Here is a 22,723-nt window from a genome sequence, read left to right as displayed (position 1 = left end):
ATTCTCCTTTTCATCTCCTGTGCAGTTAGCTTAGGCTATTCCTCATGGCACAGGGTCAAAGGGAAGTATGGCATGTTCTGGGGTGCTATACTCATTGCTCAGGCTGGCTCTGGCTGGCTGAAGCCCGTCTTTGTGCTGAGCAATAGCAATTGCTGGTTATTGTGCATAATATATAAAGTTTAGACACACACTTCGACATGTGTCCAGTCAGATCCACAGGGTATTATATGTGCCACAGTCAACGCAAAACAGTTGATTTCAAAGCAGTCATTCGAAGACCCTGACATAAACGGATTCTTAAAGGAAGCTGTACTGAACCAGTCAGTGGTGGTGCACACCTTTAATCCCAGCACTTGGGAGGCAGAGGCAGGTGGATTTCTGAGTTCGAGGCCAGCCTGGTCTACAGAGTGAGTTCCAGGACAGCCAGGACTACACAGAGAAATCCTGTCTCGGAAAAAGAAAAAGAAAGAAAATAATAATAATAATAATAATAATAAACACTAATCCTATAGTAATGGCATCCTAGTGAGGAGAGTAAAGCAAAGGAAATCCTAGACCAAGAACTCAAAAAGTCAAAGAAGAAAATCAGCTCCTGCCTGCCTCTGCTTCCTAACTTTATGCTGGGATTAAATGTGTGCACTGCCACCACCATCGCCAGCTGGCAGCCTCAGAATTCTCAATGTATGATGAGATGCTTAGTAGTAAGTGTACTACTCTATTGTAACACCAAGCTTTCCAAAAACCAAGTCCCAGTACTCCACAGAAATATAACTATTTGAATAAAACAGAGAGATGCACAGAAGTGCGTCAAAAAAAAAAAGTCAGAAAATAAAATGCAACCTATCAAATGGACTTGACAGGAAAACTGTCCGTTCCATCACAGGAAGAGCGTCTCCGTAAATATCAATGTTGAGGTTAATAACTCAATGAACATAATCTAACATTACACCATTGTGAATGATATTGTTTTTACTGGAACAAAGCAGACTAAAATTTATAAAGGACAAAAACAACTTTTTAAAAGTGAGGTGCCATCAGGTCGCAGGCTTCCCCCATGGCCTCACCTGCCTCCATTACCAATGTGCAAACTAAACTTGCCTCTTCTGGTGCCCTAACTTTTGGAGAGAGCCTTTCTTCAGTATGTTTTCAAGGACACACGATTTTGCTAGGCTTGAAGACGTTCCAGGAGAGACAGAGCAAATCTCAGCCCTTGGAGGAACTTTCATTGGAGAAAGAACTCGTGGAAATATAGAACACTCCCAGTCTATTCTTACCATAAAAACCCATGAGACTATCAACTCCCACTTTGAAAACTGAGGCTGCATATGGTCTCTACTTCATTTTCCCAGGCCAGGATTCAATACGTCCATCTCCTGCGTGACCAATAACAACCCTGCTTTGGAGCCTCCACCTCTTTTTTTTTTTCCCCAAACTAAATGCTCCTTGGAGTTTCCTTCTGACCCTTGTTGTCATATCCCCACATCAGAGAGATGGAGAACCAGGGAGACAGAACACTAAAGCACATTATTTACAACATGGTTTATCGTCTCTTAGTAAGTCTTTCAAAGTGGCAGTTAGCCCTCTCAACATCGCCAATACATTTGAAGTAAACTAAGGCAAAACATCTCTGGATACAGGTCAACCCTGAAATGAATCTTTTCACTGTACACTTTGAAGTTTCTCCAGTAAACGCTGTTCAGATATTGTCAACACCCAATAAAGATATGTTTAGCTCTCTTTAGGTTGTCTTTTATAAATGTCATAATCAGATATTTTTTTTTCTCAACCCATCCTCATAATTAATAGTTGAAAGCACCAGGCCCAAATCATTTTACAATGGAAGCTTAAATTTAATGTTTCTGCCACATGTGGTGGCAACACATCTTTGATGCTAGTGCTTCAGAGGCCAAAGTGGATGGATCTTTGTAATTTCAAGGCTAATCTGGTATACATAGCAAATTCCAGGCCAGCTCTGTCTCAAAAACAAGCCAAACCAAAACAATAACATTTTAATGCATGTTAAATAAGCTTGCCCAGGTAAAGTCTAGAAATGAATTTCCTTTTCTTTACATTTTCTTTTGAAATATATTTATGTCCATTGTTCTTTTGCCTGCATGTATGTCTGTGTGTCAGATCCCCTGGAATGGGGGGTTACGGACAGTTCTGAGCTGCCATGTGGGTGCTGGGAATTGAACCCAGGTCTTCTGGAAGAGCAAGTCAGTGTTCTTAACCACTGAGCCATCTCTCCAGCCCCTTTGTGTTTTCTGAATCCTTGGATTTTAGCTTTAAGAAATAGATACAGAGTCAATTGGTTTTATGTAGTACAAAATGACCCCAAACACATTTACACAACTATTCTAACATTTGAAAGGCATACCAATCATAATGATTAGGGCACAGTGAGTTTAAAACATAAAGTAAAACTGAAGTGGTCAGGGTTCTCGTCAGAAGCTCCAGAGGCAGAGATTGTTGTCTCCCTACCCCATCGCTGTCTTAGGAATTGTTTATAAAAGACCAGTCAGCTTTGATTCTCTCTAGGCTACCAAACTAGTACAGACAATATTCTCATGGTAAAAGAAACCATGGTATTGAGATCTACCCATTCCAAATGGTTCTACCAAACCTCATTGGCCCCAATCTTCCCTGTTACATAAAAAATGCCCCAAATAGTTCAACTTTATGGACCTCTCTCTTTAAGACACATGTAACTCTAGAAAGTCAAGCCACCTTGTCTCCTCCAGTTGACAGGCTCCTTCTACACAGGGCACAGGAGGTAAAAAGACAAACCCATGAGAGGAACTGTAACGTGCCTCCCTGAAGCTTCCGATCACAGGAACCCATCTTTGTGGTCCTTGACTTTGAATTCTGCTCAGGTCCCCAATGCCTTTGAGAGCTCTCTGCTTTGCCACCATTCTCTCTGTTACAACAATAACCCAATAGTCTTCAACAGAAGAACATCCAAAACAAAATCATTCACCAAATGGGAGCACAGAATGAATCAAAAGAGCTCCAAATTGCTCCAAAGATCCCAAAGGCAAACCGGAAGGCAAGAGCTGACTTCCCAAGGGTCAGATTTCTGGAGAATCAGACAAAATCCAAACTTGTTTGCCTGCTTCATTGAGTAGGGTAGGAAGCAGCCAATGCTAGCTAAGGTGGAAAGAGGAAATGTCCCTGGAGGAAATGACTCCAACAAATCTGGAAACTTCCATTTTTCCTTTCTTCTCTCCCTGGGTCATCACAATATTAGACACCCCCCAAGCATGTCTTTATCCCTCCATGAATGCCATTTTCTTACCAAACTTGGGGTTCACAACCTGTGCCCCAAGTCAGAGCCAGCCACTTGTCTTCAATAAGGAAATTAAAAGAGCCAAATTAAAAAGTTGAAAGCCAGCCAGGCATGGTGATGCACGCCTTTGAGCCCAGCACTTGGGAGGCAGAGGCAGGAGGATCTCTATGACTCCAAGGTCAGCCTGGTCTACAAAGCAAAGTCTAGGACAGTCAGGGCAGGTTATGGTGAGAAATATTATCTCAGAAAAAAAAAACAGCTGAATGCAGGCCAGGCATGGTGCTAACACTTGGGAGGCAGGGGGAGGAGGATCTCTGTGAGTTCAAGGCCAACCTGGTCTACGTACCAAATTCCAGGCCAGCCCGGACTTACGTGGAGACTTTATTTCAACAGCACAGCCCCCTTCCTCAAAAGTGGAAACCAGAACAGGGAGATTTCTTCAATGTGACCACCCTGGGAAGGGGAGCAAAGTAGTCTAAGAAATTTCTCATCTCTGTCTTTGGAGTCCTGACAGTTTAAACGAGGACCAAGACAGTCTAGGTCAAGGCTGTGTCCCACCCACCCAGCATTAGCTGTCTTCAGTTCACCCTATAAGCTTGTCTGACCACTTGTTAGAACTACCACAAATCTCTTTCTGGGAGACAAGAGACAAGTTCCCCTTATGCCTGGTGTCCCTTAGAATGAGATTTCTGGGGAAATTATCATTTTAGGGGGCCCATTGTTTCAACAGTCTGATCATCAGATTAAAAGACACAATCTCTGTAGAATAGCTTCATTTCTGCCAGAGCCACTACAGGTTCAGTGCCCAGTACCACAAAAAAGTAAAATATAGCCAAGTTTTGTCAAATGTCCAAACTCACCTGCGAGAAGGGTCCACCCATCTGTCTCCTTTCTTGCTCCCGGTTAGGATGAGCCACTAATTAATGTAAAATTATGCTCACCTACAAATTCTGCTCAAAAGAATACATTTGTTTTGTACTAAAAATGAGTGTTTTCAAAATGAGAGCTACGGTATAGAAGAACCAGAGTTGAAACGAAATGGGCTCCACGTAGGGGCGACCATCCTCGGGTCTTTCTAGGTCAAAGTATCCCTGACACAAAGAAATGACAAAGTTAGAAGTAAAGCCCAATTCTTCTACTTCAAGAATAGTGGGACTGACATTGGTGTTCTACAACCAAGGCTTAAGGGCCAAAGCCAAGAAAGATAAGAGGGCTGAAAAGACAGCCAGTGTTTCGGCGCTCACTCTTTGTGCTCAGCTAGAGTCCAGAAGATATCAGTGGCCCTTCTAAAAGGACCAGCCAACTCAGGGCAGTCACTATTTTAGAGACAACAGGCTAAAAATAAAAATTAAAAAAAAAAGCCAAATCTGCCACTTGCTAATCAACCGCTGACTGCTTCAAGCCTGGCTCAGCGACTTGCGCATATGATGTCTTTTTCTTTTTAAAAAGATTTGCTTTATTTAAAGGGAATAAGAGATGACCCAGTGGTTAAGAGCACTTGTTGCTCTTGCAAAGGACCTACCACCCATACAGGGCCTCACAGCTGTCTATAACTCCAGTTCTAAGGGAGCCAGTGATTTCTGACTTTTGAGGGCACCAGACTTTCAACACAGTATAAAGCAAAGTGCTCTCATGCTAGTAAAATAAATAGTAAAATGCTGGGAACCAAATTCAGGTCCTCTGCAAGATGAGTATGACGGCTCTTAACCATTGAGCCATCTCTCCTGTCCCTGACTCGCCATGTCTTATATAAAGCTTAACTCTTACAGATCCTTGGGACCTCAGCTCAACTGGCCAGAATTAAGAAGAGCAAATGGTGTTGTAAATCTACCTAAGAAGGCAGTGGTTGCCATGAATTCATAGATGATCGAAAACAAATGACCCATGGACATAAGGTTGGGAAATCTAACTGTTATAAAAGGACCCCGTTTCCTCTTGGGGTGGAATTCTGAGAATTTCCCTGCCGTGTTTCTATGGTATATATTCTTTTTCTTTGCACCTTTCATTCTTTTCTTTAAGACAGGATCTCATATAACCCAGGCTGATCTTAAATTCACTGTTTAAGATCAGGTAATGCAGAGAATAAGTTTTATGCCTGTAATTCAAAAAGATTTGTCTCCCCCCACCTCCTACACACTGCCATCGAAGGTGTGCGCTACCCAGAAGCCTCTTCCGGGCTTACGTGGCTCTGAGAAGTACCGTCATCCGTCGCAAGTATGAAGACATTACAAATGCGACAGTATGATCAAGGTCTGCTCAGCCAACTAGGACATGTGTAGACTAGTGGCCCACCTTCTAGATGCCCCTCTACAGTCTCCTCCATTGTCTCCCTCACGATGGCTCTCAGACCTCTCCTGGATACCTTCACACCATGTTTGACTTTGATGGCTTCTACTAGGCACACTACGGAGAACAGCTGGAAGGAAGTACGCGGCAAAACGCAAAAGGATGGGACCAAGAAGTGGCTCCATGGGTAGGAGACCCCAGATGCCACTTTGTCTTCCTTTTCCTGGTCTTTGCCTTCTCCTTGGCTTTCAGCTTTGCCTTTCGGATTTAATTGAAGAAAAGGGGTTCGGGGGGGGGGGGCAGGGGAGAGGAACCTGCCTTTCTTGACACTCGGGAGCCAAAGACCGGCTGATCTCCGAGTTTGCGGTCAGCCTGGTCTACAAAGTGAGTCCAGGACAGCCAGGGCTATTACACCGAGAAATCCTGTCTGGACTCCCTAGAAGAAAAACAATAGATGTCTTTTATGTCTAGGAGTGTTTCACCTGCTTATATGTCTGTGCTTGCCCAGTGTCTATAGAGAGGAGAAGAGGATATTGGGTACCCTGGATCTGGGGTTACAGATGCTTCTGAGCTACCATGTGGATTCTGGGAACCAAACCCAACTCCTCTGCAAGAAAAGTAGGTGCCCTTAACTACTGAGCCACTTCTCCAACCCCCAATACAAGTTTTAATACAGAAGGCCAGCTTCTTTATTAAAGCTCAAGTTGGCTTAGCAAGTGAGGGCACTTCTCACTGAGTCTGAGTGTTGGAGCTCAATCAGTAGGATCAACTTGGTAGAACCAACTTCTGAAAGTTGTCCTCTAATCTCCATACTAACGCCAGGGCAACATGCACCTACATACAACACACATTAAACAAAAATTTTAAAAGTTTTTACTGGGCTGGGTGGTGGTGCCACACACCTTTAATCCCAGGGAAGTGGAGACAGATCACTGAGTTCAAGGCCAACTTGGTTTACAGAGTGAATTCCAGGATAGCCAGGACTACACAGAGAAAAGCTGTCTCAAAAACACCCTCCACCCCAAAAAGAAGACATAAGAGGTAAATGGTTTTTATACACTGTGGGGGCTGGTATTGACACTCAAAATTGCATACAAACTAGGCATGGTAGTAAAAGACTATTCCCAGCTCTCCAAAAGCAGACAAGAAAGGATCAGGAATCCAAAGTCAGCTACAAAGCAAATTTGAAGCCAGCCTGGAATCCTAGTATGTATGAAAATGTCACGTATACGTTTCCCATCACAAACTGGGCTCTTTGAATTTGTTTTTTTAAGCATGTTCTGGAACATCCTTTTTCATGAATTTTTTTTAAAAGTTATCTTGGGCCGCCCTTATCTCAAGGCCAGCATGTTCAGTCAGGAATGCAACAACTCCTGGGAAACCAGCCCACTCCTCCAGGCCCAAAATGCTTCTGGCAGAGGAAACTTCTGAGACTGGGCCGTTGTAAAGTGCGACCTTAATTTGTGTACTCAGAAGGCAGAGGCAGGAGGATCATTGCAAGTTCTCCTTGAGATACACCAGCCTGGTAAGTTCTATGGTAGCCAGGGCTACATAGCAAGATCCTTTCTGAGAGGGCGTGGGGGAAAATGAAAAGAAGGAAGGAAGGGAAAAACAGGTACTCATAGCTAATGAAAAACTCTTCTGAATGAGGAAAAAAAGGGATGTTTGGTGTTTCACTGTACTGTGTCTGCAGACTGTCCCCCACTCCCCAGGAATGGGTAGATGTGCGGATCCTGCCTCTAATCCCAGGACTTTTGAGGATGAGGCGGGACTGAGTTCACTTGGGCTACAATGAGACCTGTTTATAGACCTAGCCTGGACGAACTCAGAACGGCTCTACATACATGCTTCGCCGACCCATGCCTCCTCCTTGTTCAATTCGGATTTCCTTGAAGTGTCCCCCCTTTTGTGGCTTGATTTCATTCCCATTGTCACTAAGTTGGAAGAGCTCCTTACCTGCTCCCCCCCCATGCCTAGTAATAGCTATTTTAGTAGAATTCTCTTTGTGCTTGTCTAGTATAGATAAGGTTTTGGAAAATGAATTGCTGTGCTATCTTGCTATACAAGGTGACTTGTGTCAGGTATGGTGGGTGTACACCTCTACTTTGAGCATTTGGGAGAGGCAGGCAGAAGCACCACTTGGCCTGTCTGTGTTATATGAAACAATGTCTCAAAAGGAATGTCTAAATTACTGAGTTACAGGGAAGACAATGGTAATACAAAAAAAGTCTCTTTATTTGGGCTCTTACTTATTTCTTGGACCTTAATGCGTCAATGTAAGAATGAAGGACTTTGGTTCCCAAAGCTATTTCTAGCCAAGAAGTTTTGACAGAAAGGTGTCAGTTTACATATTTCTGATTGGAAAAATAATGTATATTTCTCAATTGTCTGCTTGCCTGATTAACAGCCAGACTTGTGGGTCTTGGTCATTGGTACTTGAATAGTGTGACACTGGAGGTCTTAACATTTTGAGACTGGGACAGGATTGAGATTGTTGAGTGTCAAGAGCTATTGCTATTCTATTTTGTACTTCACTTGGCAATCTAGGAAAAGCAAACAGAAAACTGAAGAGGTAAGCCGGGTGTTGGTGCAAAACTTTAATCCAGGGGACGTAGTAGAGGCAGGCAGAGCTCTGTTAGTTCAAGGCCAGCCTGGTCTACAGAGTGAGTTCCAGGACAGCCAGGGCTACACAGAGACACTCGATCTGGAAAAACCAAAAGCAAATAAATAATAAAGAGGTAGAGAAGAGAACAGGCCCATGATACAAAAATACATATTGAAAAAATAAAGATCTGGGGCTGAAGAAATGGCTCAAGCCTGTCTTCCAGGGTCCTGCCAAGAGGCTTGGGTTTAAAGAGAATGTAAGCTTACCCATATCTCAGCAGTTCCAGTCAAAGGTCAGGACTGACAGCCCATCTTTGACACATGACTATATCAGCTCTGGACTCTGATCTCTTTGGTGGTCTGATAAGCTTTCAGAATTATGTGAAACTCTTGCCAGGAGACAAGTATCCCCTTGGCATTAGTCTTACCTTTTTCCTTCTCCTGGGGTGAGAATTCTGGGAAAATTCCAGTTTCTTTGAGTCAATTTTCTCAGTCGCCTGATAGAAGAAAGGGCACAGTGGCCCTCTTTAGACTATCTCAGCTTCTGCCAGGATAGTTACAGTCAGAGCTGGGCAAGGTGGTTGTGAGGCTGTAGCAGGAAAATGTTGTGTTTGAGGCTAATCTGGACTCCACTGAGATCTTGTCTCGAAAGAATACTAGCAATAATCATAATGGCTTCTCTTCAGTATTGTTTGCTTCTTCCCCAAATAAAAGCCACACAAGACCAAAGGGAACAAAAATAGATTACTGCGTAGAATTAATGTTGGTGTATGAACCTATCTTTGTGTGTGTGTGTGTGTGTGTGTGTGTGTGTGTGTGTGTGTGTGTGTGCTGAACCTCACAAATTCTAAGCAACAGCTCTGATCCTGAGCTGCGCTTCTGGTCCTTTCAGTTCTGGGGACGTGTTTATTCTTAATTAGTTTGTTGACATCTAAAGTGAAGTCACCATCCTTTACTTACTGTTTGTAATCACCTAGCTTCATTTTTTCTTAAAAGAACCCTACATATTTATGTAATTTAGATTCTAAATTTAAAATGAGCTCAAAAATAGAAGAGTTTGGGGTTAGAGAGATGGCTGAACGGGTTAAAAGCACTGGCCACTCTTCCAAAGGTCCTGAGTTCAATTCCCAACACCTACATGGTGGCTCACAACCATCTGTAACTCCAGTTTGAGGGGGACCCAGTGCCTTTATAGATACCAGAATACATAAATTCTAAAATAATCCTTTAAAAGCCCAGCAAGGTGGCTCATGTCTTTAATCCTAGCAGTAGGTGAGGCAGGGGGAAGGCTGATTTCTATGAGTTCAAGGCCAGCCTTAGTCACGTATCAAGTACAAGGTCAACCAGAGCCACACAGTGAAACCTTGTTTCAAAAACAAAAGAAAACAGAAAATTAGCAAAAGGAAGAATTCCAAGAGCTGTGAGAACCACTGGTGGCTTTACGGGGCTGGACAGCTTTGACCTGAGCTGACTCTGACTTGAAAGAAACATGTTCTGTTAGAAAGGAATATAGCGACCAGTACAGACCGCCAGGGAACAGACCACTCACTACACTAGTTACTTTCTTTGTTGTTATGGCGGCTCTAGTTAAAGTTTATTTGCATGTATATGAATGTTTGACCTGCACGACTGTATATGTACTTTGTGGATACCTCCGAAGGTGTGGCAAGGGCATTAGCTCTCTGGAACTGGAGTTACAGATGTTTATGAGCCCCTATGTGAGGACTGGGGAAATAAACTCTGGTCCTCGCTTTTATTCTTTTCAAACAAGGTCTCACACAAGGTTGATCTCAAAGTCACTGTGTAGCTAAGGACGGCCTTGAACTCCTGATCCTCCTGCCTCCATCTCCAGTATTGCGATTCCATGTACTGCCATGTCCATTTCTGTGTTATTTTCTTTCATCATTAAATAATAACAAATATTACATTTGACTGGGTGTTGCACTGGGCTATAAGACACTAGAAAACATTTAACTTCCCTTCCCAGCCTCTAATGACCTCTAGTCTTCCTTCTGTGTGACCAACTTTTTTCATTTCTAAGAAACAATTGGTGGTTGGTGTTTACAGAAGTGGATATGCTAATCACTTCAGTTCAACCATTATGTATTATGTGCACGTATCAAATGAGCGTGCTGTGCCATAAATATATATACTTGTTATGTCTTGATTAAAAATAATTCTTGAGATAATAAGCAATAGTTTCACTCTGAAGTCAAACACATGACGCCTTGGTCAGGTTTTGGTTGCTGCTGCTTTCTGTGGTAGTGCTACCGAAGTGAGGCTTATTCTGTCCCGCTCTGGTGAACTCCAGTCTCAAGGAGGCCTAGATAACCTAGTGCTGTGGCTTGAATCAAATAAAGGCTCCTGAACCTCAAAAGAGTTGACAAGAACAGTCAAGGGAGGATCCAAGGAAGAAAGACATTAGCGTGGGTCTCAAATGAAGCCTGACAGAGAAGACACTTCAACCCGGACACCCCACCCCCGCCGGCCGGCACTGGGCTCCCCCAAGCCTGGCCTGGTCCCCGCTGATTCCCTTATCTATGTCGTCCCAGCTGCCTCCCTGCTGGCTGAACTGTGGCCACAGACTTCTGGGCCTTGCACCCCCTCCACAGGGATGGGGGAGGGATGGGGTGAGGCCTGGCCTCAGAGGCACCCTACTCCCCACCCTTCATTTCCTTTACTGAGAGCCCTTTGTCACCTCCAAGAATGAAGAAATGGGATGTGAGTCCAGCACCACATCATTTTATTGGACATGCCTCTACCCTTCCCGTCCCAATGAGGCTCCCCCATACGTCACCCTCAGACTCACAACTTCTGCCGCTAAGAATACTAATGATGAGAAGTATTGTTTGCGTAGCCTACCATTTATGATGTGCTCAGCAGGCTCATGTAGATTAGTTCTATTTGCTGTAAGGTAGGAAGGTCTATGATTACAACCATTTTCCAAGCGAGTAACTGAAACACAGTGGATTAGGCAGCCAATCACTGTGAGTTGAAGGGAGATGCTGAAGCCTTGGAGAGGCTCATTTCTGTGGCCCGACTCCAAGCTGGTAAGGGGACAGTGGCGATAGACCACAAAGACTTGATGAGAATGTAATAAAATCATACCGGACAAAAAAAAAAGTACTTAGTGTAGCGCCTGCGTCCTGCCAACAAATACTCTTGGTGGCGTGTCAATATGATCCTGCAGGCAAAAGTTGTGGCTAAATCAGGAGCTCGGGATGTAGCAGAGTTGGCAAAGCACATGCCTAGTGTATATACACAACGCCCTGTGTGACATTCCTAGCATGGGGCAAGGATGAGAACTGGAGGTTGTTATTCTGAGTTAGAGGGAAGAATTAGCGTTAAGGCTGTGGATATAGCTTACTAGTAAAGCTCTTGACCAGTATTCAAGATGCTTTAGGTTCCATTCCTAGCACTCTATCTAGAATTCAGATAGTGTTCAATAGCCACTGCAGTAGTATTAGAATCAGCATTAAAGCTCACATCAGCTTGGAGTTAATATTAGCATTGCTATTGGTATGCGCACGGTGATGGTATTACAGCTAGAATTCACAGCCGTGCTAGTTGGGAAGGGAGAGCGATTAACACATGCAGTAAGTACTCGGTAGGCAAACCAGACTACTTGGACATCTCTGATTCACATGAGCATTCAATAAAAAAATAGAATATTTGATATATTGAGAACTCAAGATTCAGTCAGTTGGACCACTTAACACGGATTCAAATTTGTTCATTGTCCCCCAAATACAAAAGTAGTTGTGATTGTTACCCCATTACAGAAGGGAGAGTGGTAACTCATACATGACCCCATCTAGGTCTCCCCACTAGTAGTTGATGGGTTGGTGGGGAATAGTGCGCTAGCTGCAGGTCCAGAATCTGAGTCCTTACAAAGGAAAGCGGCACCCAGCCAGTAATCTCACACAATTTAAACAAGCCTCCCTTCTCTTATTCCTTAATTTATTCACTGTGACTACTCGCTTGTTTCATCAAACAAGTAGCAACTGCATACATGATGTGTATCTGAAGTTTCTTACCGAGTTTCTGATAGACAAGAGGGTAACTATATGCCCAGGGTTCTCATGCTCTTCACAGTTTAATAAGGAGAGGCCAAGATGAAGGTGATCGCAATCACATGTGCAAAGTTTTTCATTTGTTTCGTGCAGGCTAGGAAATCTTCATGCTATAGAAATGTATGTGATGCTATGGATTTTTTTTTGTTTGTTTGTTTTTTCGAGACAGGGTTTCTGTGTATAGCCCTGGCTGTCCTGGAACTCACTCTGTAGACCAGGCTGGCCTCGAACTCAGAAATCCGCCTGTCTCTGCCTCCCAAGTGCTGGGCTTAAAGGCGTGCGCCACCACCACCCAGCTGATGCTATGGATTTTAATGAGGTTGAAAGAAAGGATGAAACTAATTCGGTAACAATGAATGAGAAACAGCTGTTCACTGCCCTGGAGCCTAAAAGCTTCACAATCAAAAAAAAAAAAACAAAAACAAAAACTAAAAGTCCAGTCTGGTGTGGTTGCTGGTTCTCGCCTCTGTTTTCTGTAAATGGACAAGCCTCCCAGTTTTAAAGCCCATGGGGACAGTGGCTCTCAGAGAAACAAGATGAGGAGCTCAACTCCTCTGGAATGGGCTAGTAGGCAGGCTGACTGACTGTACTGGCTCAGAACTTCCTCCTCGCCTTTCCTTCAGTGGCTCAGTCTCCCCAACTGTAGAATGGATGGTTAGTAGGAGAGGCCTAGCCTATGGGTTTCCAGGGCTATGTCAGAAAGTCTTACGAGGATCCGAGTGCAGTGCCGTGTGCGTTCTTGAGAGAGAGTGAGAGAGGGGGGAGGAGGGGGGGTCATTTTACGCAGGAACAGTGCTCAAAATCTACTGATGAAGGTTTCTGTGAGAGTGAGGCGCCAGTTCGCCAAGAGAAAATGATGTTAGGTCTGGGCTGTAAGCATCCAGTGACTAGAGTTGGAGGGGTATCACTCCAAAGCGGCTGACAGAAGAGCCACTCAGATCACAGACAGCCACGTCCAATGGCACCAGCATGGCTGGCGCACACACACACACACACACACACACACACACACACACACACACACACACACACGGCTCACACTCTCAGACTCTGGCTCTCAATCTCTCCCCCTCTCTACATGGTTTCTGTCTTCATGTCTCCATGTGTGTCCTAGGCCTTTGTCATTTCTCAGTTCTTCCTTCACCTTTTGTCCATCTCTGCTTCATATTGTCTCCTTTACCTTCCATGTTCATCTTAACATCTCACGCAGGCGCTCTCTCTCTCTCTCTCTCTCTCTCTCTCTCTCTCTCTCTCTCTCCCTCCCTCCCTCCCTCCCTCCCTCCTAGGTGTCATCCCTCTGCCTCCTCACTTCTATCTCTTTCTGTATATCTTTGTCCCTGCCTCTTTCTGTCTTTTACTTAATTATCCTTGTCTGCCATCTTATCCCAATCCTCTGGGACTCACAGGGCAGTCCACTCTGGGTGTCACCTCATTTTCCCGCCTCTAACGTATGGCGGGCAAGAAATTGAAGCACTGTCCCTGTGTGCATCCCCCACCCTGCCCCCCAACCCCAAGACAGCCTGTTACTGCGGCACCAACAGCCACAGTCGCCTCCATCTGATAAGACTTATCTGCTGCCCCAGAGCAGGCCAGAGCTGGCGTAAGCCCCAAGCACAAGCACAAGTACTAAAGAAGTGTATGTACCCTTACTCCACTAGTCCTGGCCTAGTACCCCAGACTGGTTCATAGAGGTGGCCCACAGGCTCTGCTTGAAATGCTCCCAAAACCCTGAGCCTCATTCTTCTCACCTGCAAAATGGGTACAGGTATATCCCCCTATTTCCCAGCATTCAGGAGGGCTCACGCACATACAGGTCCAGCCCACACATAGCCTGGTACACAGTAGGGGCTTTCCTCACTGAAAAACCTAGTAGAGCATGAAACATATCTTGAGTAAGAGCTCATATGACTTGACTGGACACTGGATTCCATGGACGCCAAAGGCAAGGGGGATCCAACAATCTCCCGGATAGACAGGAAGGGTGGAGGGACTACCGGTGCCTAAGAGGTCCTTCACAAGGAGGTGGCACACCCCCTCCCCTGCAGTGCCCCACCCACTGAGGCACCAGCCACTCCCTGGGGAGGAAAGAGGAGGGAGAAGGTGAGTGGGAGGGAGGGAGGGCGGGCTGGCAGGAGGGAGGGAGGAAAGGAGACTCAAAGGCCAAGGGCAGTGAGGACTCCCCTTGGGATGACACTGAGCTCACCACACCACTAAGGTGGCTGAACCCTCTGCATCAACAAGCCCAGGTCAGTCTCGATTCCCAAAGAACCTCCAGCGAGGCAACACCCAGCCTGCTCCCCAAGCCTGCTCCAGGCTCTCTGACCCATAGCTTGCCCCTAAAACGTGGGTCATCCCCTAATTCTTCCACAGCTCCCCAGACTTCTGTTTCCAACCTCCATCTCTCTTTGCCAAAACTTCTATCCGCCCCAACTTCTTCCCGTTCTCCCATTCCTTCTAAGGATACTTATGTCCTCTGACCCCTTACCTCTCTGCATCCTCCTAGGCCTACCTGCTATATATATAGTACCCCCAGAAATCCATTCCCCCACGCCCTATCTCAAATCGGAATTTTACTAATTGAAACTTGTCTCTGCCTCTCCCCCTTACAAAAGGAAAAAAAAAAACCCCTCACTTTGGCTTTCCTAAGTCTCCTATTTCTGCTCCCAAGTGAATAGCTCTGTCTCTACCTCATTCTTCCTGGCCGACCACACCTGTCTCCGATGTGTCAAACGGTAACTTTAATCCCCTCCCCACTGTGGCCTGTCAGACCTCATGCATGCTCCCGAGGCTTCTCTCTGACCTTCCCCCTACCTGTTGGCCAAAACGTGTTCGTTACTTTAGACATTAAGTTTGCTCCCCACAACTATTCTGTCACAATGCTCCGCCGTGCCTGTCTTCCCTAGGGCTGACTGCCCACTGGACCCCCATTCTCTCCACGCTTTCTCTACCCTAACTCTTGGCTTGACTTTTCCACTCTTCCTGTGTTTCCAGAATTTGTCTCTAGATAACAGCCACAGTCCGTTCTTCCCAGGTCCATCTCGCTCCGAAACCCAACTGTTGCCCAAGGGGAAAAAAAAAACTTCTCTCTCGCATTTTACCATGACCCCCAGAACCCATTTCTAACCTTTAAACTATGTCTCTAACTTGACAGCTGATGGTCAAACTTCACCTCTGGTTGCCTAAATTCATCTGTTTTCCTAATCCATTTCTGAACCCCCAAAAACGTGACTCTGAACTTCAAAGCTTGGCTCTACTTCTGAAACCCAATTATTTCCTTCCCTTAAACTCCATAGCCATATAGACAAACTTCTGGCTCTCAAACTCTAACCCCCTAAGTACCGCATCTACTCTCCAGGTCGTGCCTCTGCTCCTTTCGCCCCGTGGAAGCCTTGCTGGGGCCTGGGTAGGGCTGTTACCTGGGGTGAGGGGCTGGGCCCAGGGAGAGTTGTAGGTGCAGCTGCGGTGCCTCCTGGTTAGGGCAGCACTTTCTCTACTGAGGCAGCTGATAATGAGTTCTCACATCCCCCAGCCTTGAGATAAACTTTATCTCTGTCCGGAGGGTGATAACTGAGGTGGAGGGTGGGCCCTTGTTTCGGGGAGGGGGGCAGCTCTGCACCCACCAAAGGTGAGAAGTCCAGAGGCAGGCCATGAGGCTGGAGGGAGAATCTGAGGTTGGGTGAGGAGATGAGGAATTGGTGACAGGAAGCCAACCTGAGGCAGTGAGACACAAAGAGGTACAAAAAGAGAAATGGGAGCAGGACACAGAGACACAGAGAGAAAGCAAGAGCCATAAAACACTTGAAGATGAAACAGACTGGGGGGGGGCGGGAGGGTGTGAGGGCAGAGGGGAGGGGAGAAAGAAAGAGAAAGAAAGAGTGATCACATGAGGAGGAGGAGGAGGAGAGCCATGGGCAGAAAACAAGGAGGCAGAGACAGAAAAGAGAGAAGGAAAAATAGAGGGAGAACGAATCATGGAAAAACAGAGACAACGAATTAGAGAGGACAGAGGGGGAAGGTGAACTGAGAGTCGAGAGGGAGACCAGCCACTGTCCAAATAGATGGGGATTGTGAGCTCAAGAAGGTGATGGTGGGCTGGGCAGTGGTGGCGCACGCCTTTAATCCCAGCACTTGGGAGGCAGAGGCAGGTGGATTTCTGAGTTCAAGGCCAGCCTGGTCTACAGAGTGAGTTTCAGGACAGCCAGGGCTACACAGAGAAACCCTGTCTCGAAAAACCAAAAAAAAAAGGTGATGGTGGACACAGTCAGTAGCTGTCTTATCCCCAGCACAGTCCCCAACCCTGGGCACAGCCCTTTCCAATCTACCCACTGGTAGAGAAGATGGTATTCTACTCCCACCCCTCCCTACAAATAGGGCCATCAACCTGTCAGGGCAGAGACATGGTCTTTGACTTCTTCCCCCTCCCCTGCCCCATCCCGCCCCCCACTGAGCTGTGTGTAGTTAAGGCACATTGAGGGATATAGAAATAGTAAGAATTCTTGGCTCAGAAAAACGAAATAGGAGGAAGAGGCACTGGGAGGCAGAGACTTGGAAAGATTGAGAGATGTTCAGGAATACATAGTCAAGGATAACTCCATAGCATAGAAGAAAGCAAGAGGAACAGAAACACAGAAGGCAAGCTGGGAAAGACACAAAGACATAAACAAAAATGAATAAAGATGGAAAGATATTAGAGAAAGATAGGCATGGATGGCCAAAGGTGGCGGTGGGGACACACACATACACACAAATTCATAAAAGCACAGAAAGAAGACTAGGGAGAGGGCTCTGAGGATAAATTACTTGCTGAACAAGGATCTGATGTCCAGAACTCATACTGAAATGGTAGCATGCGCATCTGTGGGTTCAGCAGAGTTTTGGGGAAATGGGAGACGCACTGGGAGCTCAAACGTTCATCCTGGCACACACAGTGAGAAATAGGAGACCCTCTTTAAAAAGGAGGTGGATGGTGAGAACCAACACCTATGTTTGTCCTCTGACAGAGAGAGAGAGAGAGAGAGAGAGAGAGAGACTATATACGCACACAAAGATAAAATCTTTGTTTTGTTTTCAAAGGTAAATTCTAGAAGCATAGAAAAGTTAGGAGAAACACAGTCAGCCCTGAAAGGAAACAGGGAGGGAGAGACCCAGGGAGACAAAGAGCTAAAGAAACAGCCGTGCAGTATAGACAAAGGGAAAGGATCCGCACTCAGCTTTTCAAGTATAACCTCCAGTACAGCAGATGGGGAAACTGAGGTCTGGGAGTGGTGAGACTCAAAGGTTCCTGAAAACAGACCCTTCTCCCCACCCACCTGTCGCTCTTCTCAGAGGAAGCCAGTAGCTTTGGGGTGATTTCAAAAGTTGGGCGGGGATGGCAGAGATAAGCAGTGTGGGGGCAGGAGTACTGACCCCCCATAGAACAGGGAGGAACTAATGGGGCCCTCGGTCTGCAGACACAAGTGAAGTGGGGGAGGGGGATAAACCCGGAAACCACGGGGTTTCTGAGAAAGTCAGATGGCAAGATACAAGAGATAGGGATGAAGTTGAGGAGCACAGAAGGATGAACCCCAAGCTCCTAAGGGGTCCAAGGGATCTTGGTCCTGCATTCTGCCTCTGCAGAAGGAGAGAAAGGAAGGGGAAGAGAGAATAAAAAGGAAATACAGAGGAGGAGGAGGCCTTGAAGAATGGGAGAAAGAGAAGCAAAGGCTCGCCAGAGGAGGAGAAAGAGGAAGGTTAGAAGGAAAGTAAAGGAGGAAGGAAAGAGGAGACACAGAAAGAGGAAGAGAAATATGGTACATGAAAAGGAGGGACAGGAGGAAAGAGGTGCGAGGGAAGGGAAGAACAGAGAAAGGAAGGGGATATAAGACAGTGGAAAGAGGAAAGGGGGAAGGAAAAGGAGAAGGGAAGAAGGAAGACGTGGAGATAAGGGAGACGGGAGGACGGATAGGAGAGGAAGAGGAGGGACTCAGGGGCGGCAAGCTGAGGGAGTAGTTGAGGATGGAGGGAAGACAGACAGGTGGGACAGTAAGAGGAGGATGTGGAAGAGTTCAGAGGAAGATGGATAGAAAAGGACGATGGAAGGAGAGACGACAACCCAGGAAAGGGGGAAAGGGAAGAGGAGGAAAAGAATCTGAGACACAGAAAGGAGATACACAGAGTCTCGGGTGACAGACTTGGAGGAAGAGAAAGAGGGAAAGAGAGGATTTCTGTGTCTCACCACCCTTCTCATCCTCACAGGTTAACCCCCAGTGTCCCAATGGAGTTTCCTAGCCTAGGGGCCCTGGGCACCTCAGAACCCTTGCCGCAGTTTGTGGATTCTACCCTGGTGTCCTCAACATCAGATTCAGCGGGTTTCTTTCCCCCTGGGCCTGAGGGTTTGGACGCAGCGTCTTCTTCCACTTCCCCAAGTGCGGCCACAGCAGCAGCCACTGCACTGGCCTACTACAGAGAAGCTGAGGCCTACAGACACTCCCCAGGTAACTGCTGGAAGCTGTCAGGGTTGCCATAGAGATGGTTAGCTAGTTCACAGTTCTACAAGGAGGTCATTTTGGAAAGAGTTAGAAGCTCTGTGGATGCGTGTGTACTGCCCCATTTGCCCTGGGAACACACCAGTCCTCTTCTCTGTCTGCCATACTGGAGTGAGCACATTGAGAAGCCAGGCTGGACGTGTATACGAAGCTGCCTTATTTGTTAGTGGACCTGCAGCCTCCCAGTGTCAATATATCAAAAAGGGATGAAGGGGATTGTCTTTGCTATAGTGATCAGAGGGACATAGAACTCAGGAGTCATCCAGCAGCAAGAGGCTGTTGTAGGAAGACCAGAAAACTAGCCATCATGTTGGGACTGATATACACCATTTCACTCTAAAAGTAAGACTACCTTAGATTGATTGCTGTTCTTTCCTTCTCCTCTCTGTACCCCTCCAACAGTCTTTCAGGTGTACCCATTGCTCAACAGTGTGGAGGGAATCCCAGGGGGCTCACCTTATCCTAGCTGGGCCTATAGCAAGACGGCGGCGCTCTACCCTGCCTCAACTGTGTGCCCCAGCCACGAGGATGCCCCTTCCCAGGCCCTGGAAGACCCAGATGGGAAGAGCAACAACACATTCTTGGAAACCTTGAAGACGGAACGGCTGAGTCCAGACCTCCTGACCCTGGGGACTGCACTGCCTACATCACTCCCTGTCACCAACAGTGCTTACGGGGGAGCTGACTTCCCCGGGCCTTTCTTCTCTCCCACTGGGAGCCCACTCAACTCAGCAGCCTATTCTTCCCCCAAGTTTCATGGAAGCCTACCATTGGCCCCTTGTGGTGAGGCTCTCACCAAGGGACCGGGAGGTTGAGTTGGGCTAGGTGGCTCAAGGAAAAGTTGAGCTGAACCTTGCTTCCTTTTCTCTCCATCTACCAGAGGCCAGGGAATGTGTGAACTGTGGAGCAACGGCTACTCCACTGTGGCGGAGGGACAGGACAGGTCACTACCTTTGCAATGCGTGTGGCTTGTATCACAAGATGAATGGTCAGAACCGGCCTCTCATCCGGCCCAAGAAGCGAATGGTAAGACCGCACACAGGGTGGCCTGATGGGACAGGAGACTTGCTCCTGCCCAAGATAAGAACCCATACTCTCCCATCCTACAAGAACCCCATCCGACTTATCCCTGCACATAGTATACTTGCCCTCATCCTCTCCCCCATGGGGGACCATCCATCCCTTTCCTACGTAGGACCCCTGCTACCTACCTAGACATAGAACTCCCATCTGAGACTTCAAACAGAAACCCTGTCCTCAAATTGCCTGAAAATCTTCACCCTCAGTTCACATTGTAATCTCCCCAGGGTCCCTTCTTCCAGAAATGACGACTTCACTGAACTGGGAACAGTCATTTGTTTTTTGTGTTGGGGATGGAGACCAAGGTCTCATGTAGGCTAGACAGGAACACTATCATTGTATTACACCCCCAGTTCCAGGAAATTTTTATAGCTTCTCAAAAGGTTGTGTTTTATTTTGGTTTTTATCTGATTGATTGATTGGTTTTTGTTTGAAATGGGGCTTTGCTATATAGCTTTGGGTGGCCTGGAACTATGCATGCTCTACTGGTTTGTAATTTGTTATGGTCCTCCTGTATCTGTCTCTTGAATGCTAGGGTTACACCTCTGTCTTCCTCCAAGATATTCTGATATGTGGTCAAAGTCGAAAACTAGAGATAGGCATCTCACATAGATTATAAAATAAACTCCTTGCTGGGAGTGGTACATGCCTTTAATCCCAGAACTCAGGAGACAGAACAGAGGCAGGTGGATCTATCTCTTGTGAGCTTGAGGCCAGCCTGGTCTACAGAGCAAATTCCAGGATACCCAGGGCTACACAGTGAAACCCTGTCTTGACAGATACATACATACATACATACATACATCATACATACATACATACATACATACATACATACATACATACATGGATGGATGAATAAACCTCTTATCCCAGATAGGAACCCTTGCCTTCAATATGACGCTCACTCCTTCAGCTTTTTTCTCAGGCCCTGTAGGGCCCTGCCCACCCCAGCCCCATCCCCCCGACTTCTACCTCCCCTGAGCACTAATCTTCTGTCCTTCTGTCCCTCAGATTGTCAGCAAACGGGCAGGCACCCAATGCACCAACTGTCAAACGACCACCACAACACTCTGGCGGAGGAATGCTAGTGGCGATCCGGTGTGCAATGCCTGTGGCCTCTACTACAAGCTCCACCAGGTGTGCTATCCTTCATGCTGCTTCCTGTCACCACAGCACGCTCCCAGCTCCTCACCCAGCCGCAATCTACCTTGAGCTATCTTCCTGTGCCTGTGCTTCCTCCTCCTTCGCTCCTTTCTCTTCTCAGAACTTGCGTATTCACTTCTCGCCCCTTCCACGGCGTCCACCTCAAGCCCTCCTTCCATCCATCCTTTCTCTCCTCCTTGCTACCTCCACTACCTTTCACTCCCATGCTCTGAACCTTGGCTACCCTCTTACCAGTGTCGGAGGATATTCTGAGCTGAGATCAGGGCCACACAACCCCAGGTTTCACTTCCCCAGCCCACCCTGGGTATATTACTCTAGTCATTGAAGCAATTCCCCATTCTTAAAAAAAAAAAAGTGGTGTTAAGAGGCTGTTCCTAGCCCAGATATATCAGTACAAAGGGCTGGGGCTGCTAACCCTGGGTATCCTTTTTTACAGGTGAACCGCCCACTGACCATGAGGAAAGATGGAATCCAGACGAGGAACCGCAAGGCATCTGGAAAAGGGAAAAAGAAGCGGGGGTCAAGTCTGGCAGGAGCAGGAGCAGCTGAAGGACCAGCTGGTGGCTTCATGGTGGTAGCTGGTAGTAGCAGTAGTGGGAATTGTGGGGAGGTGGCCTCAGGCTTGACCCTGGGCACTGCAGGTACTGCCCATCTCTACCAGGGCCTGGGACCTGTGGTGCTGTCAGGGCCTGTCAGCCATCTTATGCCTTTCTCTGGACCTCTGTTGGGATCACCTACGGCCTCCTTCCCCACAGGTCCTGTGCCTACCACCACTGGCACTAGTGTAGTAGCCCCACTCAGTTCTTGAAGGTACACAGATTGGCCTTGGCCTTGTGGCAGAGGAGATACTCCCACCCCCCTTTTTGGAGACAGGATCTTCTGTAGCTGTGTAGCTATGAACTATGTAGCTAAGGGTGACCCCAAATTTCTCATTCTCCTGTCTCTTACTTCCCAAGTACTGAGATTAAAGGCATGTAATTGCCATGCCTGACATTTTCCTTTGTTTCAGTTTTTGTTGTTTTGAGACAGGGTTTTACAATGCACCCTAGGCTGGCTTTGAATTTCCTATGTAGTCCAGACTACGCTCATACTTGATCCTTCTGCCTCAGTTCCCGAGTGCTTAGGATTACAGGCATCTACTTCTGTGCCTGTTTTCCCCTCCTCTTAGAGTCATCAGCCCTTACAGCCCATCTCCTTGCCCTGTACCCCCAAAGATTTTGTAAAATGAAACCACCAAAGACCTGAACCTGGAGACACGCACTGGTATTTGGCTAAATAAATGTCAGTGTTAAGGGCAGTACGGACTGGTGTCTATGTTTTTTGATGACAGTATCTGACTGACATATAGGACGACTGGACGAGGTCGCAGGTGTACTACTTCACAAACGAAAATCATGACACGGAAATGGGACTGTGTATTTGATGTCTGTGGATGGCAGCCAGGTGGCTCCAGATGTCCTTGTAAGATGGTGTATGACTGGCTAATTGTGGACGACGTGGTATGAGACGGCAAGGGTGTCACCAAGCTGCCGGCTAACAGCATGTAGAGCTGTGTGTGCCAATAAAAGGCTGTAGAGGTGTGGTTATGCATGATTCTCGGCCATCGGTGACACAGTATGACTACACATAAACTGGACACAAAATCTGATGACTAAGTATCATTGAAACACTGGGCTAGGATTGTCATGAACTCAAGGCCGTCG

At 46.7% G+C, this 22,723-nt stretch overlaps 1 protein-coding gene across 2 annotated transcripts; it reads left to right on the top strand.

Moving 5' to 3' along the window:
- Positions 1–14,351: 14,351 nt before the first annotated feature.
- Positions 14,352–22,317, top strand: Gata1 (GATA binding protein 1). 2 transcript variants are annotated; one of them, XM_028770841.1, is made up of 6 exons: positions 14,352–14,495; positions 18,484–18,722; positions 19,176–19,556; positions 19,654–19,799; positions 20,868–20,993; positions 21,457–22,317. In XM_028770841.1, exons 2-6 carry the CDS (start codon positions 18,503–18,505, stop codon positions 21,826–21,828), a joined length of 1,245 nt encoding a protein of 414 aa, XP_028626674.1. In that variant the 5' UTR covers positions 14,352–14,495; positions 18,484–18,502; the 3' UTR covers positions 21,829–22,317. The 2 variants fall into 2 exon arrangements, with proteins under 2 accessions (XP_028626674.1, XP_028626675.1); XM_028770842.1 differs by lacking the exon at positions 14,352–14,495 and adding an exon at positions 17,939–17,978.
- The last annotated feature ends 406 nt before the right edge of the window (positions 22,318–22,723 follow it).

Source organism: Grammomys surdaster, unplaced genomic scaffold, assembly GCF_004785775.1.
Source record: "Grammomys surdaster isolate TR1022 unplaced genomic scaffold, NIH_TR_1.0 204, whole genome shotgun sequence".
Taxonomy (NCBI): domain Eukaryota; kingdom Metazoa; phylum Chordata; class Mammalia; order Rodentia; family Muridae; genus Grammomys; species Grammomys surdaster.
This window is presented reverse-complemented; position numbering and strand designations above follow the sequence as displayed.

Bases quoted from the DNA above. Each gene is read 5' to 3' on its own strand.
- Gata1 (XM_028770841.1), top strand. From the start codon at position 18,503: ATGGAGTTTCCTAGCCTAGGGGCCCTGGGCACCTCAGAACCCTTGCCG. The intron at 19,557-19,653 runs GTGAGGCTCTCA...TCCATCTACCAG, and splicing joins CCTACCATTGGCCCCTTGTG to AGGCCAGGGAATGTGTGAAC. The intron at 19,800-20,867 runs GTAAGACCGCAC...TCTGTCCCTCAG, and splicing joins TCCGGCCCAAGAAGCGAATG to ATTGTCAGCAAACGGGCAGG.